The 17967-nt window shown below is 36.9% G+C and overlaps 2 protein-coding genes across 3 annotated transcripts; one reads left to right on the top strand and one right to left on the bottom strand.

The window, feature by feature from the left end:
- Positions 1-672: 672 nt before the first annotated feature.
- lipt2 (lipoyl(octanoyl) transferase 2) lies at positions 673-7926 on the bottom strand. Of its 2 annotated transcripts, none has more exons than XM_055195661.2 (3): positions 7805-7926; positions 1347-1852; positions 673-960 (listed from the first exon to the last, which is right to left on the bottom strand). In XM_055195661.2, exons 2-3 carry the CDS (start codon positions 1789-1791, stop codon positions 713-715), a joined length of 693 nt encoding a protein of 230 aa, XP_055051636.1. In that variant the 5' UTR covers positions 1792-1852; positions 7805-7926; the 3' UTR covers positions 673-712. The 2 variants fall into 2 exon arrangements, with proteins under 2 accessions (XP_055051636.1, XP_055051635.1); XM_055195660.2 differs by lacking the exon at positions 7805-7926 and adding an exon at positions 7554-7702.
- A 17-nt stretch (positions 7927-7943) lies between these two features.
- rnf169 (ring finger protein 169) lies at positions 7944-17952 on the top strand. Its single transcript, XM_055195659.2, has 6 exons — positions 7944-8310; positions 9333-9406; positions 9678-9770; positions 9882-9988; positions 11640-11742; positions 11891-17952. The coding sequence occupies exons 1-6, from the start codon at positions 7944-7946 to the stop codon at positions 13061-13063; spliced, it is 1917 nt and encodes a 638-aa protein (XP_055051634.2). The 3' UTR covers positions 13064-17952.
- Positions 17953-17967: the final 15 nt, after the last annotated feature.

The following is a 17967-nucleotide window of genomic DNA, read 5'->3' as shown; positions in this document are numbered from 1 at the left end:
CCCAGTTGTCAATCATTCTGATGATATGTTGATGTAAGGCCATCGTACGTGCTCAGGGGTGGTTCTTTTAAAAAAATTCAGGAAAATCTTCCGCTATACCTTTAAGTAGAGCAAACTTTCACTTTGTACAGGGTAGTCTCCCAAAGAAAAAGCAGAGGCGTCGTCACGTCATATTAAAAAAATGCAGTAACGCAGCTCTATTCAAGTGTAAATAGCCTACATATGGAAAACAGCTGTTTCTTAAGGTTAAATAGCATTAGATTATCATCATCCATATGATAATATATGTTAACATATATTATGTGATGTATTAACATGGCGGATGTAGTACGTCTGAACTTCATTCATCCATATTCATACTATATAGAACATACTGTTTAAAAGTTTTTGTGATTTACTGTTTTATACATAATCTGTATAAAAAACATTCTGTGAAAATATAATCTTTGATATCGTTAAAATTTACTTAGTAATTTTATAGCAAAAAGATTAAACTCAATAAGTAAAATTAAATGTTGACACTTCAAATCTCATCATTAGATCACAAAACTTTAGCCTGGATTTCACACACGGCGTCACATAAAGTACCTTGGTGTTACCATATTATACCATCACTGGACAATTGTATCACTGTAGTAGTTTACCCATAAATTTAAAGAATACAAAAGCAACCAGATTTAAATATACTTTTAATAAAAATTTAGACTGCCATTTATATCCCATATTTTCTTAAACCAAAGCTACTATTGTCCATTAAGCTGCAGTTGAACTGTTCATTGAAGGCCTCCAGTAGTTTTGGAATGGCTTCTTCTGTTGGGACATCCCGCCCTAGCTCTCGGCTCAGTGACGTCACACCTTTCCCCACGAGCCCACATGGCACAATGTTATCAAACCAACTCATGTCCGTGTTGCAGTTAAGAGCCAAACCATGGGATGTTATGTATCTTCCACAATGGATACCTGCAAAACATGATAGTTAGCAATATAATTTCCAGACAAAATGTAATTCTTATATTTAATATATTTCACATGTGTGTAATTGATAGTAGGGATGCACAATAATCGGGGCAATTTCGCATTAATTTCGCCTGCGATATGTATGCGATATGGCCCAGCTTGTCAGTGAACTACGGCTTTGTGTAGTAAATGCTGCTCCATCTGAATAGCAGGTGATGCCGATTTACTACTAATCAAGTAACCGGCTTTACTGCCAGGATGCGCATGATATCACATGCAAATTATCACACATCCCCAAATCATATTGTTGGTGACTAAAATGTGGATAATAAGATGAATAAAAATGAGATTTTTATACACTGCATATATAAAGTCAAATGGTAACTTACCGATTGCACATATTTTGTTGTTGCCCACCCATACACCGGTATCTGGAGAGGTTGAGGCTTTGATTCCAAATTTACTGCATGTCTTGATCACAGTCCTTTCCAATTCACACACATACCATCTTACACTCTTCTTAAAGCACCCCAGATTTAGGATAGGATAACATACTAACTGACCAGGCCCATGAAAAGTTATTAGACCACCTCGGTTTGTACGGAAGAAGTCTGCGCCCAGGTTTTTCAGTCTTTGTTCCTCTTCTGGAGGGTAAGGTGTCTGTCTGATGCCAATGGTGTACACAGGCTCATGTTCACATAGTAGTAACGTGTTTGGGTTGTTATTAGATGAATCAAGATGCTGTTGTATGTGGTGTTGCTGTACCTTCAAGGCGTTGTGGTAGGAAATCCTGCCTAAATACACCACTCTGACAGCGGCCTTACCTAAAGACATTGTTTTTTCAGATATGTATTAAAGCAGCAACAGGTCTGAATGATAACCTGCTATTTCTTACCTATAAAGACAAAAAAACAAGGGCAAGGTTAATAGTTACAAAAAGTACATACATAAGTATTTGTTTCTTAATATATACAGTATATACAGTACTGTGCAAAAGTCTTAGGCCACCAACACCAGAAGTTTTAATGTCCATCCATATTTATTTCTTTAATCTATTTTATCAATATACAAACAGAAAATACAGAAAATATGTATAAAAAAAAACATTTCAGGACTAAATGTCTTCTTTAGGCATCATCAGTGTTTAGTGTGACCTCTTTTGGCACTAAACACATCTGGAGTGTTTTTGAGCAGAAAGTAAAAAGACTAATTTCTTCAAAATTAGAAATTGGGATTTAATTTGATTTAGGTTTAAGAGATCCTGCAGTTTTCTGCTATTGGAAGGGGAGTTTACCCTAAAAACTTGACACATTAGTTTACATTTTTATACAGTTTTTAATACTATATACACATTTTCTGTATTTTCTGAATGTATTCTATTAAAGAGACTGAGAAATAATTATATATGATCATTGCAAAAACAACAAATCTAATTCTGGCATGGTGGCCTAAGACTTTTGCACAGCACTGTATATTAAAGGGGACATTCCACAAGACATTTTAAGATATTAAATAAATCTTTGATGTCCCCAGAGTACATTGTGTGAAGTTTTAGCTCAAAATACCATATAGGTAATTTATTGTGGCATGTTAAAATAGGCACTTTATGGATCTGAGCAAAAATGCACCGTTTTTGTGTGTATCCCTTTAAATCCAAATGAGCTGCTCAGGTGGGCGGAGTCTCAAGCGCTCGCGCTGTCGACAAGGCATTGCATTCTCTCACGAAAGAAGTTAGTAAGAGATGTTCAGCATTATATATTTGAACAAGTTTAAAAAGTCAATCATTTGTTTTATGCATAGCCTACGAAATACATGTTCATCAGCAGATGGGGAACATTGTGGGAAAAAAAAGACTTTTAGGTCTCATGCTGCCAGTGTTTTAAACAGACACAATGGCCCTCATTTATCATTCTTGCGTAGAAACGGGCGTATATGTTGGCGTAAGATTATGCTTACACTCCTCTCACCGCCTGATTTATGAAACTGTGCGTACCGTTGATATTCAGGTGTACGCAATAGCTGCCCTTCATAAATGCCGCGGCTGAAAACGATCGTCATTAGAATAACAAGCCCATATAAATTCAAGTCTCCGCCTCCCCCACGCCCTCATTTTACGCCATTGACACACGAAAGACGGCAAAGAAGAGAATACGGGGAAGTGAAAAGAAACAAAATTGTTTTATTTGAGAGTTTAAAGAGTGGGATTAAAGACACATTAATAATTGGATGACAATTTGTAATATTCTTATTATTATTTTTATTATTAATATTGATATTTAGAAGAATAATGATTTATTATTATTATTATTTACTGTTGCCTACATCTAAATTCTATGTCTGCTTAATGGTTCAGTTAATTTTTTTAAAATAATATTTTAAAATGATGTAGTAACTTTTGTAGTGTGTTGTTCTGTATTTTCATATAGTTGTTTGTTAGCTGTATCTTAGATCCAGTTTGATACAGAGCTCCGGATAAAATTCAAATTAACAATTTGTTGTCACGACATCCACATGTTTTAGCTAAGCTAATTCATAATTTGAAGTAATAATAATTGTAATAGTAATTACGAAATATTATAATAATTAATTCCAAGGAGCAAACTGTTGAATATTGGGAACAAATTCTAAATTTATGGCCATACTTTAGACTAAATAAGAAAAAATAGTGTCCATAATGTAGCATAAAAGATCATTCGTGGCCATAATTTTGTCCGCATGTCATCATGATCGGATTTACGGCTCCATTCAACACAAGCATTTTACCTTACCTCATATGTATTTATTTATCATCGAATGGTATGTAACTAGCTTACCTTTTATTGCATTACCATGTTTTCGTAGCACATCCTTGTGCTTTCTTGCAATGTGCCACTTCAGATTCCAGGATTGCTAAACTTTTACAGTCTCTCCGCAGTCCCTTTCAATTTTTCTTCCTGCTCAATCTTAACTTTGAGTTTTACTTTACATTTATGTATTAGGCTTGAATTCCATAACTTATTGCTAGACGTTTTTACAGATTCTCGAACTAGCAAATTATCAAAGGGCGTTCGGGGTTCAACGAGCGGTGCTGAGGGAGCGGAATATTCGGAAAGGCGCTTTGATGGTAATATTACCGCACCGCTCAAGGCTTCGCTCCGCTCACATGCTCGCTCTGAAACATCAGGCAAAGCGCACAGGCTCTCGACTGAAGGAATACATATGCATACAAATCAAATGCTTTGGTAAAGTCTCACAAATTAAACATTGAACATTGTTGCATAAAAATAAACACTGAAGTTTATAATTACTATGTTTTTTACAGTGGGTCATAATATATCATATATTTTAGTTTTCAGTGCGTTTTGTGGTGTTAGGAAGTGTTTGCGCATTTCTGCACTAACTCAAAATGTGCGTACACCACCTTCTGAGCTGGCGTAGGATTTGAGCGTGCCGTACGCCAACGTCCATATTGATAAATCTCAAATTCACCGTGGTTTTGGGTGTACGCAAGGTGTACGTTGGAAATTTGGTGTACGCACTTTTGATAAATGAGGGCCAATGATTTTCAGCATGTTACAATAAAATACACGTCCACAAACACTCAGAAGTTTACTTTTTGACCAAACCACACGAGCACATTTAAATGACAACACGTTTAATGCTTTAACTTTAGAGAAACAGATCAAATGACATGTTTAAGTTTATTGTGTACACATATTGAACACATTCGCGTTTCTGTCAGTCTCTCACTCTCTATCTTGTAACTCCTCGTATTCATTTGAAACTTCAGAGAAACATTAAACAACATATTTATGCTTATTGTGTATGATAGTGAATACACGTTGTTCTCTCACTCTGTCTCGTGCAGTGCATTAATCCTCGTGTTCATTTATATAATCTTCAGAGAAACATATTAAACTACATACTTGTATTGATGAAAGTGAACAGTCGCGTTGCTCTCTCTCACTCTCTCTTTCGTTTGCTCACTCGCTCTCTCTCACTCACTCACTCGCTCTCTCTGTTGCACTTAGGTAAGGTTAATCCTTTAGAACGTTAATTCTTTAGAAAGATTATTAAAACTACAAGTTATAAGATTGTAGGCTCCTGTTTGTGTTTGAGGGAATACAAACCCGTCATGCTGTCAGTCATTCTTTCTCTCTGTCTCGCGCACTCATGAGGCAGCGTCATGGTTGGATAGCGCAGTTGAAGGGGCGTTATCATTATAATAAGAGCCCCTTAATAATTCATGGGGGGAGCGAAATTCGAATGACCTATTTATTCACATGCTTGCAGAGAGAGCCTTACCAAAACAAAGTTACAGGGTTGCTATTTTTTATGTTTTCTGGGTTGGTAGAAGCACTGGGGACCCGATTATAGCACTTAAACCTGGAAAAAGTCTGATTTTCATTGAATGTCCCCTTTAAGAGACCCCTCCAGTTTTATATTAAAAGACCACTCAAGTTCTGACTTCAATCATTATTTCCAGATGTATTGTATTCATTTATAATTTTTTTTTTAAATACATGTAAAAACTAGGGCTGCACAACTCATCGAAAAAAGAATCACGATCTCGATTCATACATAAATGTGATCTTCTTTCTAAAAGACGTCGATTCACTTGCATGGAAGTATTTTCCCTATATTCAGATGCTGCATTTAAAAACCTAATAGGATTAAGGACTTTAAATACGCCAGGTGTCTTTACGGGATCTTTATGGTATGTGTGTGAACGCGCGCAGGGATTCCGGAAAAATCATTGGCAGTGTGAATAAACCAAAATCGAAACATCCCAGACAAATCCTCGATGCATTTTTCGTGTATTTTCTGTCATCTCCGTGTAAAAAGGGCTTTTTGAATTCGTTCATCGAGACGGATCGTTTGAAGTTGGGTCACGTTGCTAATTGCTAATCTCTGCTATCTTTTCCGGGGTTTGCCACCAGCCATACCAAAAGACCGGAAGTAAAGAGAGATTGTTTTGGAGGGAGGAGGTATGCGTTTTTGATTAAAGATTATAAGGGCACATGAATAAAAAACAACAACAAAAAAAAACAATGAAGCTCACAGATAAATAATTTGTAAAAAAATACCACAATATTACAAAACAAATGACAGCAGTTTCCTGTACAGGGCATATCCTAGTCCCAGACTAGGATGCATGTTTGAGCTGGTTCAATTTAAAACCACCTTGGAGTGGCAAAAGAGAAAAAATTAGCGCCATTGGGAAAAATCCTTGTGGCGATGGTGAGATTGACGATGTAACAATATTGGTTCTGAAAAAGTAAAAGACACTTTTGGTTGAGACTGTTACTTTTGAGTCCAGCACTTAATAATAACCAAAAGTCCTGTGTAGCACATTTTTACTTGAGTGCAATAAATGTTTTTGTTGAAAAAACGTTATCTCATTTCCCATGGAGATTGTGATTCACATTTTAGCAAGAATCGTGCAGCCCTAGTAAAAACATTAGTATTGGTTTTGTTGTTGAGAAATTAATTTGAACTTTCTCTGCAGTATTGAAGATCTGAAAACACTGCATTTGTTTTGTTTTTTTTGTTATTTGGACTATGTTTTCCTCATTTTAATTTTCAGCAAATAAATGCAAATAAAACAATTTTTTATAAAGAATTTGGCAAAAATGTTGTCAGTATACTCTAAAATATAGCACCAAAAGTGCCTCTTCGCTCGCAACCATAGAAGAACCATTTTTAGTGCCATATAGCACCAGTGAAGCACCAGTGTAGAACCATATAGTGCTATGTAGAACCATATGTGGTGCTATATGCCCCCTATATGGTTCTACACAGGTGCTACACAGGTGCTTCACCGGTGCTATATGGCACTAAAAATGGTTCTTCTATGGTTACGAGCAAAGAAACACCTCCGGTGCCACATAGCACCGTTTGTTTTTTAGAGTGTTGTTGACAGAATGAAACGAAAATGATCATAAACGTTGTTTAGTCATCACCACCATTAAAAAAGTACATTAATTGAAAGACCTTGCTCTTAAAGAGAAAGTTCACCCAAAAATGAAAATTCTGTCATCATTCATTCACCCACTCACTCACTATCATCTTGTTACAAACCTGTATACATTTCTTTGTTCTGATGAACACGACTGAGGATATTTTTAGTAAACCAAACCAATCATGAGCCCAATTCACCTGCATAAGGAAAAAGAATACTATGTAAGTGAATGGGAATCGTGATCTTAACCCTAACCCTAATGATGACAGAATTTAAATTTTTGGGTAAACTATCCCCTTAAACTATCAAATGGTAACTGCCTGTCATTTACTGGTTAGTTACCATTTCACATGTATGGTACACAATACACAGACATAATCCACTCGTTTAACCTAGCTCTATTTTACAGGTTTAAATAAAATAAGTCTTAACGTGTTACTTTTCTGCTGTGAACTTTGTTCAAATGTTTCGCCTTTACACTTATAAATATACTGTCATGTCAAGAAAGGCTCAATAACAGCTGATATGCTGTTATTTAAAGATAACCATTAACACGAAACCTACCAATCAAAACGAACAGAAACAAAACGACATTTGTTAAATATAAATCGTTCATTAAGATAAATACTTCATATTTTGTAATGTTATTACTCACTGTGCGATGCCATTCAGTACTGATCTCACTCTTCACAGGATCAAAAGGGGACACGCGCTACATTACTGCCACCTCATGGTGTGGCGCAATATTAACACAATCAATCTGCTTTTTGTGTTGTAAAATATTTATATAATATTTATTTCATTCATATAATGTATTTAATGTAGTGTTTTATTTTTCCTATTGTTTTTTATTAAAAATGTAACTAACAACACTTTTACATGAATTCCAGACATCCAAATACTTACACATTCAAAAGAACAGCGTTTACAGAAAAAAAAATGGAAAAAAGTAGTTGACATGGAAACAAAAATGCAGTTCAACCGCTGCATGTGACGTCACGCCTAGGCGGGGTTTGTTTCAAACTCCAGACGCAGGCACACAGCAATGAAGATGGCGGCGGCGGGGTCCGCCAAATCCGCTGGACTAGGGCAGAGAGGAAAAACAAGGCCAGACGCTCTCTCTGCACCGCTGTCTCTGGAAGAAGCTCGGTGCCCGGTATGCTCCGAAATCCTGCTGGAGCCGGTAACGATGCCATGTGGACACTCTGTATGCCTGCATTGTTTCCAGCGGACGGTGAAGTTGATCAGTCTCTGCTGTCCGCTGTGCCGGCTGCGAGTGTCCAGCTGGGCCCGTAAACAGTCCCGGGAGAAGAGCCTGGTGAACACCAAACTCTGGGACCTGGTCCGCCTCAGTCACCCGGAGAGGTGTAAGAGGAGAATGGAGCAGCGAGCTGTTGAGACGGCGGATGATGGTAAGGACGGTTTGACATATTATTAAATTACTTAACTTACTCAATCGCAGCTTGACATACCGTTTTTCAGATATTCCTATATTAGTAGGGTGTCAATGACAACTTTATTTGACGTATTTCTACTTTGAGCGTATCTCAGTAAAGCGATTAAATCTGCAATGGAAGGTGGAAAAACAGCCTTGTTTTGATAGGGGCGTTCACATCTGCGCTATTTTTTATTTTTAGTCTGGACTGTACATAATTTAAGTTTTTCACATTATGAACCAATTGCGTTTTTAAAGATGACCTGGTACCTAACAACAGTTAAAGTTTAAGAAAGTGCCCTACATGCAGCATCATCCAGCTGTTTTTGAACGCAATGACGCTTTCTGCGTTTGAACGGTGTGCAATTTTACCATAAGCTATGTGTTCGATCCTGGAGAAACTGACAGGCGGATGACGTCAAAGTTCCGCGAGAGCGATTCAAAACTAGACGACTTCTCATTATTTCTCAAATCGCTCTCGCGGTATCATGATGTCATCCGCTTGCAGGTTCTTGCGGCGCCGCCTACAGCCGAACCCACCTAATATGATTTAGGTGCAGAAGGATGTATTGGCCGGAGCGTCATGTTTCAAACACGTCTTAAAGACTTTCGCGTTCGGTTACTTTGCTCTTTACTTAATTTGGCGTATAGAAACGCTATAGGATCGACACCGTTTTTTGTACAGTCCTTACGACAACTTTTTTTTGCTCAACCTTTTTTTGCTAATTTCTACTAAATATACAGTAGCTAAATTTATGTATTCTCAAATGTAAATTTTTGTAGCTTTCCTACAAGCCTGTTGCTTGGACAAGGGTGTAAACTTGTCCGGGCATGTGTGTGTACAGTGGGAGGAGCTCCAGTAAATGAACTAGGATTACATGTCAAGTGTTTTTATCATTTATTCATTTGTGTGCCTTTGGATTGGAAAAGAGTAAAGGGGTCATTTTGATTGCCACTGTGTAAGGTGTTGTATCTTGTCTGGATTCGTTCTCTTTATAGATATATTTCGAGCACCTGAACCAGTTCATAAACCTGGAGAAATGCGGCAAGAGTACGAAAAACAAAAAATCAAGGTAAGATATTATGTAAATGCCTTTCTTAAACACAAAAACATATTTCTATGTTATTTAGACAATATGATACTCATTAACATGGTTCATAATATTACTTTAAAGTGTTTTCATCTAATATACAGTCAGATGATGCACAACATAATTTTGTAAAATGCAAAGCAATTATGATTTCTAATAAGCTTGTTTTATAATATATGTTTTGTCACATACTCTTTATAACATGAAGTTCTGTAATATTGAGTATTTAAAGCACAATCTCACGTCTCCTCAGGGTGGAGTCAGTGAAGAAACTGAAGAGAGAAAGAAAAAAGTCCCCCTACACAGAAAGGAAGAATGCGGGATGCTAAAACATTGTCAATATCCTGTATGTAAGGCTCATCGTTTAGTTGCCATATTTCTGTATGTTGTTTATGATGAGTGTTTAGTTATGGTTATCACAGAAAACCTCTTACCTTGTAGCTTCTGTGTGTTTCAGTTCTGTGGAGTTTCAGACTCTGAGAATGAAGAGCCCGTGGGAAAGAGGACCAGACATGTTTCTGCATTTGTGAGAAAAACTAAGTGCTCCCCTGCCTTCAATAGAGGGTATTACACTTTTATTATGTTATTCTGAAATTAGATTTAATCCAGCGTTCATTTAGCCTGGCTAACACCAGACCAGTCTAATAGAGAATGAGACGTGGTCTGGGAACATATGCTCATTTTCTCGTATTTGAGGCGTGTATTATGAATGCACAGAGCCGTTTTTTTGGGCGCTACGAATGTCTATCAAATGCGTCTGTACGTAGCTCATAGCCAATTGTTTCAATTATACCAGATGACGTATGTAGAGCAACATCGATTCAAAAGTAAACGACTTTTATCGGGTAAGAGCACAGCTAAAAGCTATGCAACTAAACCGGTAGCTGTATATTGTATTGAAAAGCAACACATTTTAGTGGCACTATGACAACCACAATACAGGCATAATGTCAATATGATATTAATAAATACCACTTACCATTTATACGTTTTTGTTTTGTTTTGTTTTTTTAAAGTTATATTTTTGGGCCATTTTTGCCTTTATTAGATAGACAGTGATTAAGGAGACGACAGGAAAGTATAGGGTGGAGAGAGGGGTAAGGGATTGGCAAAGGACCTCAAGCCGGGATTCGAACTCGGGTCGCCAGAAGTGCGCCTGCACCACGTGTCGGAGCACCGTCCATTACAACATCGGCTCCGACTACCATTTATAAGTTAATTGTACTTTGTCGACGACGATAAGGCTAAGATCGGTTTATTCGCATAGATCTCGTCATCGTCTTGCTGCTTCCTCCCCGTTCTGTGATTGGTTCCCTATTTCAGGGGCAAAAAAGGGCCAGAGTTGCCATGCTAGACTTGCAGCGTGAATAAATTTGCGTGCAAGGCAGCATGGGGAAACACAGGATCGATCACTCCTGACTGGTACCCAATTTGCTTAAACGGTAAAGTATTGAGGTGTGATACTTTCCAAGTATTGAATTTATTTGTCGCTTTAGAAGTAACCAAATGCAAAATAGTCACCAGAAAAGGTTAACCATGCAAAACTATCTTGCGTTTTAATATGGCTAGTGCAAGATAAGGAGTTGTGCTTTAAAAGTACTTTTTTTTAAACAATGATCATTTTGCACTTATGCCTCGATTGTTAGAGCCCTTTGAAACTGCACTGAAACGGCAAACCGTTGAGGTCCACTAAAGTAAAAAAATCCTGGAATGTTTTCCTCAAAAACAATAATTTCTTTTCATTTGAAAAAACCCAGACATAACCAAATTGGATAGCGTGATGAGTAAATTACTTTTTTTTTATGAAAGGTTTATGAGAGTTTAGTCAAAAACTCTTATGTTGACGCCATTTAACCAGGAAGTAGAGGGCTATAGTCCAAACCGGCCGTTCGCTGTAGGCTTTGAAAGGGGACTTATGTTAAAAAAAATATAGCGCCTGGCAGTTAACTTTGAGCTTTATAATTTTGCAGGTATTATTTATGCTATAACAGCAACATTACACACTAACTAGGGTAAAAAATGGGATCAGGAAAAACGGGACCTTTAACTCCATTGTTAGTCAGCTATGCAAACAGAGTCATCAGCAGATGTTGATAATATCATTGTGGCCACATCAGCCAATTATTTAATTAACCTTGCCGATATATTGGTAAACTTAATGTTACTTAAATAGACTTATTTTTCTTATAAAATACATGTTTTTGCTGCATCACAGTTGCCTTCATAGCAGTGCCGTTCAGAGGAGTAGGAGCTGTACGGACTCGGACGATGGCAAAGGAAAGAGCAGAGGTCACCCACATCATACTGTACCTGAAAAGGTACAGCATTTTGGACACGCTGTTAGTAGACATGATAAAGTTGTTACACTTAATGGCAGACTTGACAATGGACAGGATAATGTACTTTTAATCTACCAGTTGTCTTTATAGTCAGTGTTATAACTCTTATAATCAATTCCCACTGTAGGCTTGCGTCACTTATAGTTTCAACGCTGGAATACTTCTGTCCTCTGAAAACAGTCGGTCTTTCTCTGCCCCGGTACTTAGCCTGGATAAGAAGCACCACTGGCGGGGTCTACACGCCTCTTCTGCTTCACTCATGCTTCAAACCAAATCAGAGAGGTCCATTAGCCCGGAAAGCAATGATAGCATATCAGAAGAACTCAACCATTTCAAGCCTATCGTTTGCTCGCCTTGCACCCCACCCAAACGACTGCCTGACGGGCGACTTTTGGAACCCACGATTGTGAAGTCAACCCCTAGGAATTTGATGCGTAATCTGCACAAGTCCACAAGCTACGAGGCCAGCCCTACCATCTTGCAGAAGTGGAAGCAGATCGAAGTTGACCGTCAGTGTATCAAGGTGTTATCCAAGGGTACCGTCACAAGTCCAATTGCAGAGGATCTTAGCCTTAAATTAAGTCCTGTTAAAGAGCAGGAGAGCCGACCTTGCAGTTGTATTATAGCCGAGGATAGCTTGCAGGATCATCAATGCTCTTGTGTTGCAAGTGCAAAAAAGTCTAAAAATCAGAAGGACAAACATGTAGTTAGTAATAAGCGACGGCTCATTTTCGATCAGTGTATGAAAGAGGAAGGTACATCGCCAGCTAGTGCTCTCATTAGGTTAAAGACAAAAACTGTTGCAGATACTTCATCCCGAGATGGGCACGGCAGATGTGAAACACTTTGCGAATACGGACTATCAGAGATGAATGAAAAGATGTTCGACAAGCGTGTCGGACGTCGCAATAAAGACACTGTAGACCCCGAGAACCTCATAAACGAGCCCGCTACCAGTTGTGTACTTAACAGACCTACCTCAAGACGGGGCAAAAAGAGAAGCCACAAAACCAAACATTTGGAAGAGGCCGTACAGGCGAAAATATCCAGGAGGGATACTTGCAATCCCTTCGATAGGTTTGATGATCCGATCGTCCGAAGAATGGATCAGGAAAGGACTGACAGAGAACTAGCGCTAAAGCTACAAAGACAGTTTGACAGAGAATGTCAAAAAGTGGACAGACACAAGACAAGTTATGAACTACGATCCTGGGCCACAAAAGATGGATTAGTCGGACGTAATACACGAAGATCAAGAAGAACCTCTAAAAGAACTGAGCACTTTAACTTGAGTTCTTAAATGGACCTACGTTTAGGTAGTGAAGAGTCAAAGTTTTTCTTGTTTTGGCACTAAAGAGGTTTCCAAACATCTGGTTAAGTATTGCAAGTAATGCAGGATAAGTATTTACCCATTTCACTTGTCATTTAGCAGATGCTTTTGTCAATTGAATTACCATTTGAAATGAATTATCAGTCCACCTATAGCAACCTGGGCTTAAAGGGATAGTTCACCTAAAAATGTACTCACTCTCAAACCATCCTCGATGTATATGATTATATTTTTCATGAACGTGCATTACTGGAAGCTAGATATTTTTGTTTGTAAAGTTTTAAATATTGATATTTTTCTTACAAAATCACATCGATTGCCATCAGAAGGCCTTTATTATCCCCCTATATCCATGTGGATTACTTATGTAAAGGATGGATGGACTTTATAAAGCTTTGTACCACCTGGACATTTTCTAATATAACTCTGATTGTGTTCATCTGGAAAAGATGATCATATACATCGAGGATGACTTGAGGGCAAGTAAGGGGCTAATCACACCAAACGCGCTTTAAACGCTTGGAAACGCAAGGCGCAACGCACTGCCTTTTTAAAAAAAAGAGCAGTGCGACGCGGCTTTTTATATTGCTAAGCAACCACCGAGTCAGCTGTCTTGTCAATCAAATATTGAAGCGTGAGCGCTCTTTTGCAGTTTACTGTCATATTAGCAGAAACTTTAAAAAGAGGACGCTTGCTCTGACCTTGTTTGTGGTTGAGAGGTGCACAAACACGTAGAAGAGAGTGAGCGAGTGTGATTCTTCAAAGCAACTGTAAACTTCCATCAACACAACGTAAGGCCCGCCTCTCCCTTCATTCGATTGGACAATGGAAAGACGTGAATGACGCTTTTGGTGTGATCAGCCCCTAAATCATCGGGTCATTTTTATTTTTAGGTGAACTATCCCTTTAAGTACCTTGGCTCAGGGGCAAAAATATTTATAAACAGAATGGCTTTTAAGCAACTTTCCTATTGATGGGGATTTGGATTCAAACCTGCACTGTTTTGTTTCCGGTTCAGACTTCGTTTTTCATGCGTACACAAGGGTCAGCGTGAAGTGCCCTTGACGTAAATTTCTTTATCAGAATAGTAAGCCTGTGTATGCGCACCGCCAGATGGAGGTATGTAGGCCAGGAGAGGTATTGCAATTTGTCGCGGTGCACGTGTCGAACACCTGTATGAGTAAAATATAGTTTATTTTAACTGGTATAGTATCGCTTGCGTACACATATAAAGACGAAGTTTACTTGGATGTAAAAAATAGTTAAGGCCGGTTATATGTTGTTTGGAGGAAGGAAGATACATAAATAACTTTAAAAGGCTTTTTTAATACTAAGCCAGTTATAGTAGTATCCCTTATAGTCGCTCTGTTCTCTCACAATCGCAAATGTTTCCCAAGAAGTTTGCTTGCATGTTTGAAATAATATTATAGGACGTTTCAAAACCGATGATGTTTTGTACAAAAAATGTAGCATAACCTTACTGTATTCTTTTTTTTCCTTCTAGTTTTTCTAGTTTCTGGGGGAAGTCTTGAATCATTCATCTAAAGCCCACCCATCATACACATTTTCTTTCAGAGATTATTTGGGGGATAAAGTAAAATTGTAGCCTAGGGCCAGAAACGTACTCTTGTACACAAGTATGCAGTTTTTTTTAAACAAAATTTTTTTTAACAAACCATCTCTCCAAATCTGTTACTATGTGTTGTGTCAGCTTGGATTGGTCTACTTGTAATCAGAAGCTGAAAATTTAAATCCGACTGTGGTGTCATCTCAGTTTCCTGCATCTGAACCAAAACATTTGTACTTAAACGCATTGCAAAACTACAACCATTACCCAAATGGGATGTACATTCTGTGCCTACATTACAGGAAATAACTGCTTTCCAGTAGACTGTTTACGGCATTACTGTTTAGGCCCTAGAACTGCTGATATACAAACACATGAACAAAACAGCATTTTTACAAGTCTCGCTCACAATTCAAATTCATAGCTTTTTCTTCTTCTAAAAATAAAAAATAATATTTGTGTAACTGATAATGTGTAGGAAGCAGGTTGTTAACCTGGCGCGAAGCAAAGTGTCTTGTATCACACACATAAGGGGCTTAATTTGTGATACCAACCTGCTGCCTGTACATTATCCTGCTTATTACAACGCTATTTACCTCATAAGTAAGGTAAGGAACAATAAATATTGATTTTAAGTATTTTATTTGCTTATTTTTATCAAATACAGACCTTACCTTACAGGAAAACCTATTTACTTTCGGTTTTAAGATAAGACGTTTAAATGTCACGAACACACTATTTGGTTTAATCATTTGTAAATATAATGTCATATATGTTATTAAATGACATTAATATTTAATTTTGTGTAATATTAAACTACCTGTTAAAATGATTATCAGTGTCCGTGTTACCGTGTGTTATTCGTTTTGAGCGGTAGTAATCTGAATAAAAGAACCTTGGAATGTTAGGACTGGCCAATCAGAATCAAGCATTTTAGATAATCGTGTAATAAAAGAATATTAGGCACAAATGCTTAGCCAATGCCTTTCAAGAGCGGTTTAGTTTTAATGCTACTCTGTACGCAAGGAAACAATCATTATAAGGAAACAAACATACATTATATGACCAGGGTTGTGGAGTAACGAATTACATGTAACAGGATTATGCAACTGGGATACAAAAAATAGTAACTGTAATCAGTTACAGTAAAAACAATAATCAGATTACTGTTACATTTTGTAAAAAAAAATGATTACAATGGTTTCACCTGCTGGTGCATGTGCAAATAACACGCGTCTACAATCTCCTCAGACACAGACTAAATTTATTCTCGTTATATTGTCTTTATTCTCGAAATATATCCACTTTAAGTAATCAAAAGTAATCAGGTTACATTACTTTTATATTTTGGTGCTATGATTAAGAAGTAATTTGTTACTGCAGTGGAATACATTTTTAAAGTAACCCTCTCAAGTCTGATTATGACAGAAAAACACCTTAAAGAAGGTCCATTAATTTAGCATGATTAATTTTAATCGGGCTTAGCTATAAAATGTATCCTTGTATACAAATCTGGGTGTATAAGAAAACGGTTTATGCTAATTCCTTCTCTAGCACCACCTGTGACAATGCTTAGACAAATGCATATTTTCATTTATTTTGACACATTTTGCACTAGCTCATGAAATCATATAGCTGGAATTGCTGTCTTTGCATACTTGTGTACTGTGGAATATGTTTCTGGCATTGATGTGTGCAAATATGTTTTCTAATATAAATTAAAATGGCTATTAAATAGTTTGCTCTCTTAAAGGCACTGTGTGACAATGTTGACTTTTGTGGGGGTTTGCAATCAAGCAGTTTTATTTTGTTGTTTTATATAAATGTATGTTTTTAATATTATTTTATCAGCAATACTTATTTAGATAACAGTTTGAAGAGCGTGAAACACATCTTAATAATGACTTAAGTTTGTGAAGATAGGTTGAGGGAATATACTGTTTGCAAGTTAACACATTTGGACATACTGCATTTAACACCAGAATGAAAAAAATATATTAGCATGAATAGCATTATCGTGAAGTGCTCTTCACAAGTATTGGGACAATAAAGACGAAAGTGCTTTGTGTTTATTATTATTTTGCTTATGGAGGGCACTGTATGGCATACCTCGGAAAACAAATATTTGAATTTGCTTTAAGTTTTTTTTTTCCGGTAATTATATTCCTCCTTAAATAATTAGTTTTTTTTAGCTTTGTCTTTAGCTACTGTAAAACACTACTTTAAAGGGCTATGTTTTTCCATTTAACAACTTTTAGTTGTTTATTAAGATATATATGTTGTACGTTGTGCCAACCAAGAAAGCTTAAACTAGGGATGCACCGATACAAAATCTGTGTTTATACCAATATTCATGTACTTGGAATGACATCTACCAATACTGATAGATACCGATCGTTTTGCTTTTTACTCCTAATCCTAGAAGTGCGGAGCGTACAAACTGCAATGCTGTTGTCAGTGTCAACCAATTAAAAATAATTATTTTTAAACAACCAGCCGATGCTTTTTATGCTTTAAAAATGCTTTTATCTGCCGATACCAATTATAGGCTGATATATTGGTGCATTCCTACATTTCTTTTGCTGAAAAGTGGCACATTCACTTGTATGAGTATACTCGTACGTTTAATCTTGCTAGCCTTCAACTTGATTTTTTTTGTTTTTTTGATTGTCACTTTATATAGACCGTTCATTTCTTTACTGTTTTTTTATTGCTAATGTGCCAACATGGCTAATTTATGAAAATCTGGCCAATCCTTTATTTTTCTTTATTGTTTTAAACTGTTAATTTTAGGCTGTATGATGTTTATTGATATTGATTCAAAGACTTTAACAAGAATTGTCTGGTTGGCTTTCAAAGCACTTGGAGAGTCTTCCATTCTTTAAACGTGTTTGATGGGTTTGAATGTGGAATATAGTGGAAAGCCGGATTTTGTGGAGATGTCAGACATGAATATTTATTTAGGATGGACTGTTTTCATCTGACAAAACACATACTGTATATGGTATTACAAAAATCAAACGATTCAGTGTCTAAAAACCGATATGCTTTTTTAATCTGTCACTGCAACGTCTCATTTGATGCTCAGGAGGGTAAAATTATTTTGTTGTAAAGATTGTTTTGCTTTCTTTTGTCATTCTTAGAATTGTCATGATCAACTCATATTACTGTAAAACTTTTACAATCAATACATTTGCCAATACTTTGCATATTTTGTCATCTAAATTGAAGGAATACATTGAAAACAATAAAGATAGGACTTTATCCAATTAATAAAAGAGTTAAATATCAATTAGAAGTTATTTTA

This window comes from Misgurnus anguillicaudatus, chromosome 24 (assembly GCF_027580225.2).
Source record: "Misgurnus anguillicaudatus chromosome 24, ASM2758022v2, whole genome shotgun sequence".
NCBI classification, from domain to species: Eukaryota; Metazoa; Chordata; class Actinopteri; order Cypriniformes; family Cobitidae; genus Misgurnus; species Misgurnus anguillicaudatus.
This window is presented reverse-complemented; position numbering and strand designations above follow the sequence as displayed.

Bases quoted from the DNA above. Each gene is read 5' to 3' on its own strand.
- lipt2 (XM_055195661.2), bottom strand. From the start codon at position 1,791: ATGTCTTTAGGTAAGGCCGCTGTCAGAGTGGTGTATTTAGGCAGGATT. The intron at 961-1,346 runs GTAAGTTACCAT...CATGTTTTGCAG, and splicing joins CAACAAAATATGTGCAATCG to GTATCCATTGTGGAAGATAC.
- rnf169 (XM_055195659.2), top strand. From the start codon at position 7,944: ATGAAGATGGCGGCGGCGGGGTCCGCCAAATCCGCTGGACTAGGGCAG. The intron at 9,407-9,677 runs GTAAGATATTAT...ACGTCTCCTCAG, and splicing joins ACGAAAAACAAAAAATCAAG to GGTGGAGTCAGTGAAGAAAC. The intron at 9,771-9,881 runs GTATGTAAGGCT...TGTGTGTTTCAG, and splicing joins TAAAACATTGTCAATATCCT to TTCTGTGGAGTTTCAGACTC.